Raw genomic sequence first — 12,155 nt, 5'->3', positions numbered from 1 at the left:
TGTCTCAGTTTCTTAGGTTGTATAATTCTCAGCTCAGGTGCTAAGGAAAATTCAGAAGTCAATGTTTTCTTTGATTTCTTACACCATTTCACCCATCTTTTACATTTCACCTGGTATTAGCCTATGCTCATTATGCCAGCAAAAATGGCTGCTCCTGCTTCAAAAGCCCATAAATGGAATTTCCTTTAATTACACCTAACTTTTTAATAGCAGTTCCCTGCCTTGGGATAATTCTTCTAGGCTATTTTATGCAGTTTAAGCTATGTATTCAGTTTCCTAGCAATAAGGGCCTTGAAGATTTTGTAAGCCTCACAACTCCCATCTAGTCTGAATAGATTTACAGATGCTCTTTAAAAATGACTTCTGTTCCTTTGACTACACGGGCAAGCATTCCACAATCCCAAAGGGATTTTGGGTCCATGCTTGCACATCTGTGCAGTAACCTACGTATCAGAATGAACAGCCTCTACCATGCATGTAAAGACTCCATCCCTCCTTTTGTTCAAACATTTATTTAGTACTTAATGGTGTCAGGTAAAAATACTTTTAACAAAGAATGGAGCTAGACTTCTTGCCTGGAGGCATAGATGCACTTCAGTGGTCTATGTAGAGGATCAATTTGTATTTCCCCAGATTGTCCTTTTCTTCCAGCTCAGGGATTTCTAAGGAGAGGACGTCCTACAGAGAGCTGTGGTAGGAAGACTGAACAGGGAAAGTAAGGGAAGAAAATATCTAAAATGAATTTGGTCTAAAGAACTCTTCATCCATACTCAATAACCATTTCAGATCCCTGAGGAATTCCAGATTACATTTTAGACGAGGCAAAGTTCAATTTACACTTTTAATTCAGAGGATAAATAAGTACAAAAACAACATTTACCCAAAGTTCCTAAAGACAAACAAACCAGAGTTGCATAACTTCATACTAATTTTCCAATATGAAGCTCAATCTATACTTAACATCAAAGAGGGCAGCAATTTGTTTGACTAATAAAAGTAAATGTCTCTGCACTGCGCTTAATACGAAGCACCTCAGTAGGAACGAACCCTGCAGCTCCACTATGACCGACCTCTAACGCGATCCCTGAGAAGGCCACGTCTGGCGAGAGTTGAGGGACCGCGGCCCGCACCAAAGGGAGAGGGCGTGGCCGTCGGGTGGGCGGGGTCCTGGAGATCACGAGTGCTCGAGCTCGGGACGGGTCTGCGCCGGTCGCTTGACCCGGGACTTATTTCGCGCTTGCCTGCTTAGCGCGCAACTATGGCGCGGAAGTCGAATTTGTTTGTGTTTCTCGTGCGGCTCCTGCTCGGCCCGACCCTAGTGCGCGGCTTCAACACTCTGCCCCTGGTCCTCAACACTTGGCCTTTTAAGAGTGCAACCAAAGCAGGTGCGAAGCGGCGGCCGGGGGTGGGTGTCTGCACTGCAAGAGGTCTCGGTGGGGTGGGGAGGACCGACTGGCTGGCCCCATTGCAGCTGCAGGGCAGGCAAGCGCCCGATTGGCCAGGCCTTCCGCAGCCTCGGCTTCCAGTCCTTCCTGCTTCGCCCTCTTCGTTGCTCTTTTGCAATTGACCTTTACTCCATCGTCCTCCAAGGCTGTGTTTTTAAGTCCTTGTCATTTAGGATCACTCCTTGTATTGCCCCCCACTCTCACCCCGCACTAATATATATTACACTGTCCTGCTGACCTCCAACGTTTCGGGTCTTTCAGCTTTTACTCTTCCAGTGGCACTTACGCTGGTTTTTGCCTGATACCTAGTTTTGCCGGGCGTCTACCTCTCCACCTTCCCTTTCTCACCCCCACCTCCATGTATCTTCAGTACCCTGGATTCTTAGATTCTTAATTTCTAGACAACCTTTTTTGCCCAAAAGATAGCATATTCTTTTCCCACACAACTTTTTTCTTTTTTTTTTTTTTTTTTTTTTTTTTGGTAACACTCTGATATATCCGAGGAGCTTCTCAACAAACATTGTGCCTGAGCCCCACCTCCTGGGATTTTGATTTAACTGCTGGAACTAGGTCATCTGCTTTTTTAAAAAAACAAAACCTCCCTGTGTAATTTTCCTTGGCAGTCAGAGAGGATTGAGAACCACAAAGCTATGGTATCCCCTCTTCCAGGAAGCCTTCCCTAATGCCCTTAAACTTAATGAATCGGAATCAGATTCCCATCTTTTGCTCCGTGATATTATCCTGTATATACCAATCTTCTGGCATTTTCGTATCGTATTATGTTTGTTTCTTTCGTTTCAAGACAGACTACTGCAGGAGTAATTTCATACCCTTGGTACCCCATCTCATAGATTAACTTTCTGGTGGCAGAATTGAATCCAGAATTTGAAGGAGGTAAACTGCTATGCTATAGGCAGGGCATAGGCATCATAGAAAATAAGGAATCAGGTTGTGAGAAAGAGATTCATAGCAACAGAGAGACCCAAAGAAGCCCAGCAATCTGGGCAGGGGACAATTCTGTGTAAGTTACCTTATAGGAAACTTCTCAGAATGTACTTTAAAGCCTGTAGGTCCATTAGTGACATTAATTAAAGTGCTTATTGACAGTACCTGCTGTTCAAGGAATTCTGTTTTTATGGGTAAAGTGTTCAAGGAAGACCTCCCCTACCCCAATGTACAGGGATCTACAGAACAGCACAGTGCGAAAAGTATGGCCACCATAGTTGAAGTAACTACTTTTAAAACCAAGTTCTGCTGTGTACCAGCTGAGTGACCTTAAAAATTTTTATTAAGTCGATGGTTCAATTTCCTCTTTTTTAAAATGAGGAATTGCACATTACTATCTTAAAAACTGCTATGAAGACTAAATGAACTAATTCATATGAAGTCCATCTTGTAACTGTTTCTTAGAATTTTATCAAGACTGTCCTGGAATAGGTGTTACCTCAAAAAAAAGGTAATATTATGCATATTTTTGCAGAAGAAATTTGTGAGGTGATGATTTAATAGATTGTCAGTTTAACTGCCTTTGGGTAGTTTCAATTGTACCTTTAAAAATAAAGGAGAGGATACTGCTTTTCTTAGAAAAAATAGCTATTAAAAAGAGAAAGAAAAAAAAAACACCTCACATTGTAGCAGTAGCCAAATTCTTTGAATTCTTTATAATAACCAGTGATGTAATTTTTGTCTCTGACTGATTTGTATACTTGATAAACTAATTTGCTGACATTTCAGTTTAAGTGAGTGTAAAAACGGGGAAAATTAAAATAGGAAGTCTCAAATTGCATTTGGCATCAGGAAAATATATATATATATAAAGGAGCATTATTTGGTTTAATTAACAGCATGGCTGGTGTTAGAATCTGGTGGTTCTGCCCTCGATGCCATTGAGAATGGCTGTGCTATGTGTGAGAAAGAGCAGTGTGATGGCTCCGTAGGCTTTGGAGGAAGTCCTGATGAACTTGGGGAAACCACGCTGGATGCCATGATCATGGATGGGTAAGAATGCCTTTCAGAGAGATTGCTTCTCTGTGCCTGTGCTTCATGTTAAGCTACATTTAGAATTGCAATTTCTCCTAAGCTCAAGATGGGAAAAGGTGTGAGTTTTGTCACAGGTCAGAACCACTAGCTTATTGTATTTGGCATTTTCAAACACAAGGAGTTTCCCTCTTGATTATTTAAAAGTGAATAACTTATCCTAATAATATCAATAACACATGAAAATAGATCTCCTATAACAGGGAGATTCTGACCTTATAAACCATCATTCACCTGACATCCACAAATATTATGGTTTGTGTGACCAGAAAACTTAAAGCCTCTTTCAGAAGCCATGTTTAAGAATTTTAGTTCTGTTGGAATATATGGTAAACTGATTTTCTGTTTTTTCCTTAATTCTGATCTTGTGGAAATCTATGAACTTCATGAATGTGCTTTTTGCTTTTCTGTGTTAGATGATGGAATTTATCCTACAAAACATTATTGCTTAGAGAACAGCAAGATTTTTAAATTTATGAACCTATGAAAATATCTTAATACATATTACGTTTTTTTCTTACAGCACTACCATGAATGTAGGAGCAGTAGGACGAATTAAAAATGCTATTGGTGTGGCACGGAAAGTACTAGAACATACAACACACACACTTTTGGCAGGAGAGTCAGGTATTTCTTAACTATACTGAAATTCTTTCTAGTCTTGTCTGTAGTCATCCCTGTGAAAAATAGTACTCAGAATCCAAGGAGAAAAGACTTCAGTTTAAATTCCAGCTCTTAATGTCTATTTAACTGGATAGGTTAACTTCTAACCCTTACTTTCTTTGTCTTTAAAATAGGATTTAAAAAATAATAATAATTTATTACCTATAGATGAGTAAATGCTGGACTGAAATAGTGTTCACCATCAGTTTTTTCCCATATTATTACATTTTTATGGGTGCATCATTAACCTAGAGAGCATTATTAACATAAGAAGATAGGACTAGAAGGAATATGCTATGACAACATCACTTACTTGAAGACTTTCCACACTGTATACTAGAAATTATACAATGGACTATAATAAAAAATATTTTAATGATATGTTTATCTAGTGACTCCAATAGGTTTCCTAAGATGGAGAGAGATGGTGAAGGTGAGGTAGCAAAGGATTCTGCATAACACACAACCCAGGGAACTCAAGCAGATCAGCTTTAAGTAGGACATATGAAAGTTGAAGATGTAGAAATTGATTTCCTTGAAATTGTTCATGTGTGAAAACTCTTTGAGAAAACTTTGTGTACCCCTCTGGATATCTTTGTGTACCGCATGTAAGAGGCAGCTGACCTAGGATGCCTCCAGCACATACATTTTGCTTGAAAGATGATACTTTGTTAATTTATACTTTCCTTCCTAATCGCCAGCCACCAAGTTTGCTGAAAGTATGGGGTTTACCAATGAGGATTTATCTACCAATGCTTCTCAAGCTCTTCATTCGGATTGGCTTGCTCACAATTGCCAGCCAAATAATTGGAGAGTATGTATATGTATTCAATCTCAAAAATAAATTACTTGAAAATATTAAAATTATTTCCTTTCAGTTCTCTCTTGCCTGCCTATTTCTGAGGATGCTTCTTAGCATCCTGGCTACATGTTACAGCTGGAGATTTAAGTTGTCTCTCTGGGCATTGACATGAGAGCTCCTTTAGCAGGCTCTGGTTCACATCCATGGTGAAGAACTACTGGTCTTTGGCAGTTGTTTGCAGACTAGGAAGATTCTGGGAATTGGAGCTGCCCCCATCAGAGATTTTCTGCTTATATTTCCTTGGATAAAGGCTGAAAAAGTCAAAGTTTTGGAAACATAAGTCTGAAATATTTTCCAGTTTTTATCTGTGTGAAGTATATATAAGTATATGTATGAAGTATATATCCAGCATCTTCCCATCACTTCAGTTAAAGATTTATACCATTAGGTATCTTGTTTGTTACTAATGGGATAATTTGTCTTTAATGGAATTTTTAGCACAAATCAGTTTGCCTTTTCCATACAGTTTCCTTCTTTGATTGTTTTATGGCCTCATCTTTTTTATTTTTCCCTAATTGCTGATTACCATGATGTCTCTGGGATTAACCATGGAAAAAGATGGTTGATAAAAGAGAATAGGGAAGGTACCTAGTATACTAATGTATAATGTGTACAGGTTGAACATCTCGAACCCAGAAATCTGAAATTCAGAACTCTCTGCCATGGTTCCACAAGTGAAAGACTCTACACACCTCATGTACTGCAGTTAAAATGCAGGTGCACTAAAAATATTGTATAGCATCACCTTCAGACCACTTGTATACAAAACAAACCCGTATATGAAATATAAATGAATTGCTTTAGACTTGAGTCCCATACCCATGGTATACTTGTAAAGATTCCAAAATCCAAGACAATCAAAAATCCAAAATATCTCTGGTTCCAAGAATGTCAGATAAAGGGATCATCAACCTATAGTAGTTTCTTGTTTTGTTTTATTGTTTTATTTATTTGTTTATTTTTATGCCACTAGGGATTGAACCCATCAGGTATTCTATCACTGAGCTATATAACTAGCCCTTTGTATTTTTAAATTTTGAGACAGCCTCACTGAAGCTGGGTTCAAAATTGAGATCTTGCTAGGTCAGCATCCCACACCACTGGGATTACAGGAGTCTACCACCTCACCCAGTCCTTATTTTAAACCAATCCATGTATACCACCTAAATTCATAAATGTGGATTATATTTTTGTGCCTTTAAGATTCAAAAGGATAGCTGGGTTTGCAACTCAGTGGTAGAGCGTTTGCCTAGTATGTGTAAGGTATTAGGTTCAATTTTCAGCATTGCATATAAATAAATAAAATAAATGTCCATCAACAAGTAAAAAATATATTTTAAAAATGTTTTTAAAGGAATCCTAGAGTACCACACTTAGAGCATATTTCATAAGCCTAGCTTTGGAAAGAAAAAAGTGGATTGCAAACAGTGGTTTTAAGTCTCAGAATTCTTATTTATCCAGGAAAAAAATTCTGAAGAGTACCATTGTGTTGTACCTTATTCCATTGGATTAATATCTAATTTAAAAAAAACCTCTTGTATTGTGCTTAGAATTTTAGCAAATAGAGACAAAAATCAGGGACCTGTTCTATGTGAGATATATATATATATATATATATATATATATATATATATATATATATATATATAAAACACATATTATGTAATTCTGAGACTAGCATGGGAATTTTGTAAACTTAGATATTCATCAATTTTCACATAAGACTCAACTACTCTTTATGTTTACATTACCATATATTTCTTACTAGTGTTAAGTGATTGTACATAACTACTTGTCAATTTCTAAGATACTCTTTCTTAAAAATAAAACTTAAATCTTATTTACAGAATGTAATACCAGATGCTTCAAAATACTGTGGACCCTACAAACCACCTGGTATCTTAAATAAGGATGATCCTACCTATAAAAAAGCAGAAGATGATTATGGTCATGATACTATTGGTAATTTGTCTTTTATACAGTTTTCATGATTAAAAGTTAATTACCTTCTTCATCCCTGTTCATGTACTAGAAGTTGATTTTGGCAAGTAAGTGCCTCTCTCTCATTTTTTCTCCTTGGTATGTATATAAATAAGAGAGATTTTATGTATACATGAATGTATTTGTTAAATTGCTTATACAAGATCCCCCCAAATCAAATATGACTATTCATGTGTTGATTTTTAATTCTTTGATAGTTAGTTCTTTATGTTGTTTGGTGGTACTAGGGACTGAACCCAGGGATGATATACCACTGAGCTACACCGCTCACATATCCAGGCCTTTTTATTTTTTTTTATTTTAAAAAAGCATCTCACTAACTTCTCTAGGCTGGCCTCCAACTTGCAATCCTCCTCAGCCTCTCAAATTACTGGGATTATAGGCATATGCCACTGTGCCTGGCTATCATTTGCTATATTAAAGTGGCCTTAAATAATTTTTCCAAGTTTTTAGGACAGACTTTTTTCTACTAGTCCATTTTAGTGATTTTATTTGGAATTACCCCTGGAAAAAAAAAAAGCAAAGTAATTCACCAATTTGAAGAGGAAGGATATGGGATGTCTATCAAATGACAATATGAAGCCAAGTCATCACAGTGCATAAATTATACTACTGATATAATTTTCACTATCCACAAATTTTCACATTACTTCTACGTGAAATTAATGAGAGTATATTTATATTATTTTCCTAGTTCAGGCTGTGAAAACACAGTACAAAGGCTGGTGACTTACAAACAACTGAAATTAATTCTCACAGTTGTGGAGGCTGGAAGTTCAAGGTCTAGGCATGAGTAGATCCTGTGTCTGGTGAGGGCCCATTTCCTAGCTCATGGGTGATGTCTTCTTCATGTCCTAATGCAATAGAAGGAGCTTAGCTAGCTCTCTGGGCCTCTTTAATAAAAGTAAGAGTCTTATTTGTTAGGGCTATGCCTTTATGACCTAATCACATCCCGGAAGCCTCCCTCCTAAATTCATCACTTTGTGGACATAAATTTTGGGGAGCCAACATTCAGACCAAGAAGTTATCAACTGCTCAATAATGTGGTTATATTTGAAGTAAACTTTAGGTACTGACAATTTTTTGTTTACTTCCAGGTATGGTTGTAATCCATAAGACTGGACGTACTGCTGCTGGTACATCTACAAATGGTATAAAATTCAAAATACCTGGGTTAGTGTTTTCATAAGAACAGAACTCTCAAATATATATAAATGTAAAGCAGTATGTGCTGGGTGCCCTGGAGGATAGTACAACCAAGTAGAGTGCCAGCCTCATGGCTGATGTAGATAAATGTGAAAGAAAACACATTAGATCTGCTAAGTGCCAAAGGAGGAGTCAGAGCCAGTGCTTTAGAGTTTAGGGTGGCTTAAAGTAAGTAGTTAGTAATGCCAATAAGGTGTTGCTAGCTAGGAACTGATCCTTGAGTCACAGAAAGGAAAGGGGATCTTCACAGCAAAGGCACTGGCAGGTAAAAGTAGTGCTCACTTCAGATTCAGGGCTTCTGCTGGCTGAAGAGATTGTTAGTGCATGGTGGAGAGGCAGGTGGTGGAAGGTAAGACTGGAAAGGAAGACTGGAAACATTTCAAGGAGTCTTATGTTAGTTTGAGGATTTCTAAATTTTATTTTGAAGTGGTAGAAAAGGATTAAAGATTTATTTACAAGGAAAAGCTTTGTCAAGAGTTTGACATATTGCATAATAAGCAAGAATAGATGTTAGGTAAAGAAAATCAATTTTGAGCCTCTTAAAATAACCCAGAAATCAGATGATAAAGAATGGTAATTATAGGAAAGTAGCTGTAAATCTTTGAATGTCAGCTTGGCATGTAACTAGCTGATTACAGTTTTTTTTTTCATTTTTTAAATTGGCAAGTAAAAAGCATTTATGACATATGTATAATGTTTTCATATATGTATACACACATACACAGACATAGTGATTTAACTTATATATTACCTCACAAAATTGTTTTTTGTGGTGATTACAACTTAAAATCTGCTCTCAGCAATTTTCAGATAGACAGTAATAAAGGTGTTATTGTAATAACCATGATATACAATTGACCTCGTAAAGTTATTCCTCCTGTCTAATGGAAGTCTTGTGTCCTTTGACCAATATGTCTCCAGTTCCCTCACTCCCTGGTATCAAGCAATCACCATTTTCATCAGTTCTATAAATTCAACTTTTTTATACTCCATGTCTGATAATAAATTCTTAATTAATGTAGGTTTGTGAAAACTAAGTTGAAAAACCAACAAAAGTCTTTTCTCTATGTTGTGAAGAATTTACTTAAAACAATAATCAGTAGTTATGTGGAAATATCCTCTATTTTGGAAACAACTCATAATATAATTTATTTTACACTTGATTTCCTGTCCTAAATTCTTATGCTGTGTGCTCATAAAGTCGCATAGGAGACTCACCAATACCTGGAGCTGGGGCATATGCTGATGATACTGCAGGGGCAGCTGCAGCCACTGGGAATGGTGATATATTGATGCGTTTTCTGCCAAGGTATGACTTCTTACGTTTGTAAATTTTAGAGATCTTTATAGGGGATATGTTCTCTGTCAAGATATAAAATGAGCTTTTGTTTTGCATAATCTGATTGTGCACAAGAGCTTTTGAGAAATTTATATACAAACTTTTTGCCTATCATTTAATGATCATTCAAATTAAGTAATCATAGTTCCATGAAATAGAATAGTACCCTACTTCACAGATGAGAATATTTATAATTTATTCAAATGTAAGTCCACTAAGTCAAGGAGCTATGATAATTGATGAATCAAGTACGAAACATAGTCCCTATGTGCAGTCAATTACTAGAACTTCATGTTGCCTACGTGTACAGTATTTTCTCCTTTAATTGTAGCACCTTTTCTCTTTTAAATGTAACCTCTGTTCTCTGTGATTTCTGGTTGTTATTACTAAACCAGAAACTCAGCCAAAGTCAAAAAATACTAAGCCAGAAAAAAAACCTAATTTCTCAGTCTGAAACTATTGGTGGATGACTTGAATAGATGATATTATATCAAGATTTCCTTGCTTCAATGTTGATGCTTTAGTGAGAGTTAGCCACTCCCACTCATTATATGTATTCTATCAAATATGACAGTTTTGTTGGTTTTAAATTTCTAATTAAAGTTACCTGATTTGAAGTTTGCATTTGTTCTATGATACTGAAGTTCCCTCTGTTTAAATCAGCTACCAAGCTGTAGAATATATGAGTAGAGGAGAAGATCCAACCATAGCTTGCCAAAAAGTGATTTCAAGAATTCAGAAGTATTTTCCAAAATTTTGGGGGGCTGTTATATGTGCCAATGTAACTGGAAGTTATGGTAAGTTGAATTTGAATTTTGATTTATGCAAACCCTTTTAAATACTATATTGTACAATATACTAGTCAGTAGAACAGGGAACTATGTAGAGTAGGCTCTGAGTAAATGTTAATTGATGGTCTTTCAAGGCCCACAAAGTGTTAAAATATACCTAAAACCCTTTTTTGTTGACTACTGGTAGTTATATATTATCTGTTCTTTGGCTCTTAGTTCTTATCCCTACATGTTGAGATGTACTAATTTAGTTAGATGCTTTTACTAATTAGAAAGAGGTAGGGATAAATTATTTCCCATTCTTCTTTTCTAATTGTTACTTAAATATTTCAGCCATTTAGACCTTTTGGGAGTTCCAAAAGAACAAAATGTATTACTAATTTGTAAACCAAAGAAGTTTGCAGAATTATTTTTGCACTGTGTTTGAGGCATGTCTTTTGCTTCATTTACTTTCCGTATGAGCCTATCACAGTTTCAAAGCATTTTAAGATCAACCACTGCTGATTCTCATTAGTGAATTTTCAGATGGGGAAGATATACAGCTTATTGATCAATACAACTTATTAGGTTAGACTGCTTATTATTTTCTTTGATCTTTTACTTCCCACACGTCTGTATTTGAAAAACTTGTTTGTGGAATTCCTTATTCTTTTTTAAGTATTAAAACACAAAAGTCAGTAAGAGTTATGGGGAGGGAAGGTTTTATGTATGAAATAAGTCAGTTTCATTGATTCTCTCTTAAGAAATAAACTGTAGAAGGCTCGGAGTTGGATTTAATAGGATGGAAAATGCTAATTATATAATTGTAGATGAATTTAAAATGACTAGTACCTTACATTTGAAGTAATGAGAGTAGAAGGGACATCTCCCCCAAGGGTTTTTAAGCAGAAGATGAACCCAAGACAAAAAGCACCTTGTCAAATAACTCTTCTTTCTGTGAGATTAACAGAGTAGAAAAGAATAAGAAGCAGTGATGTTGGGGGGGGTGTTAATGGATGAATCATAGGAATGTTCTAGAGGCTAGGGAAATAAAATTTTTGGATGATGTTCCTGAATAATTTCTTGTAAGAAAGGGACATGAAAACATTAAAAAAGAAACAACAGCATGTGTATGGAACAGACAATCCGCAAATTTTCTGAAGTTCAAGAGGATTGCTCCCCCACCACCTGTTTTGGGGGTTTTGTTGTTTTTTTCTTTCTTTCTTTCTCTCATAACTACTCAGTGCCAAGGAAGGTACTTCTTTGTAGCTTTGTTGTACATATATAAACAATTGCCAGTGTCCAGGCAAATAGCAATATCTGTGTTGGTTATAAATATATGCATCCTGTATTTAACCACACATCTTTCTCTTTTTTGACCCAAGGTGCTGCTTGCAATAAACTTCCAACATTTACTCAGTTTAGTTTCATGGTTTATAATTCTCTAAAAAATGAACCAACTGAGGAAAAAATTGACTGCATCTAATCCATCTTCTCTGTCACTATCTGTATTTAAAGAAGAAAAAAACAAAAGCAAAAGGTTATAATCATCATGTAGTGGTTGTCTGCATTGTAAGATTTTTGTATAAACACAAAAATAAATTTATGCTGAAATGGCACTTTCTACATCTGAAATTTTTGTATTTTCTATTTTTATTTAAGCTTTGTACACTCCCTGAAAATTAATATCCATATGTGTATGTGTTGTATAGACTTAAATGTAAATGGTATTTGAATTTCTAATTGATGTTGCAAGAAATTACTACTTCGGGAATATATTTTCACAGTAATATACTAAATCCAAGTCAGCTATATTTGAGTACTTAAAATCA

At 36.0% G+C, this 12,155-nt stretch overlaps 1 protein-coding gene across 1 annotated transcript; it reads left to right on the top strand.

The window, feature by feature from the left end:
- Window positions 1-1,258: 1,258 nt before the first annotated feature.
- On the top strand, window positions 1,259-11,937 carry LOC144252713 (N(4)-(beta-N-acetylglucosaminyl)-L-asparaginase-like). The gene is made up of 9 exons (XM_077794859.1): window positions 1,259-1,385; window positions 3,290-3,443; window positions 4,006-4,109; window positions 4,847-4,959; window positions 6,855-6,969; window positions 8,106-8,181; window positions 9,416-9,523; window positions 10,217-10,350; window positions 11,709-11,937. The coding sequence occupies exons 1-9, from the start codon at window positions 1,259-1,261 to the stop codon at window positions 11,807-11,809; spliced, it is 1,032 nt and encodes a 343-aa protein (XP_077650985.1). The 3' UTR covers window positions 11,810-11,937.
- The last annotated feature ends 218 nt before the right edge of the window (window positions 11,938-12,155 follow it).

This window comes from Urocitellus parryii, unplaced genomic scaffold, assembly GCF_045843805.1.
Source record: "Urocitellus parryii isolate mUroPar1 unplaced genomic scaffold, mUroPar1.hap1 Scaffold_53, whole genome shotgun sequence".
In the NCBI taxonomy this organism is placed as follows: Eukaryota; Metazoa; Chordata; class Mammalia; order Rodentia; family Sciuridae; genus Urocitellus; species Urocitellus parryii.
This window is presented reverse-complemented; position numbering and strand designations above follow the sequence as displayed.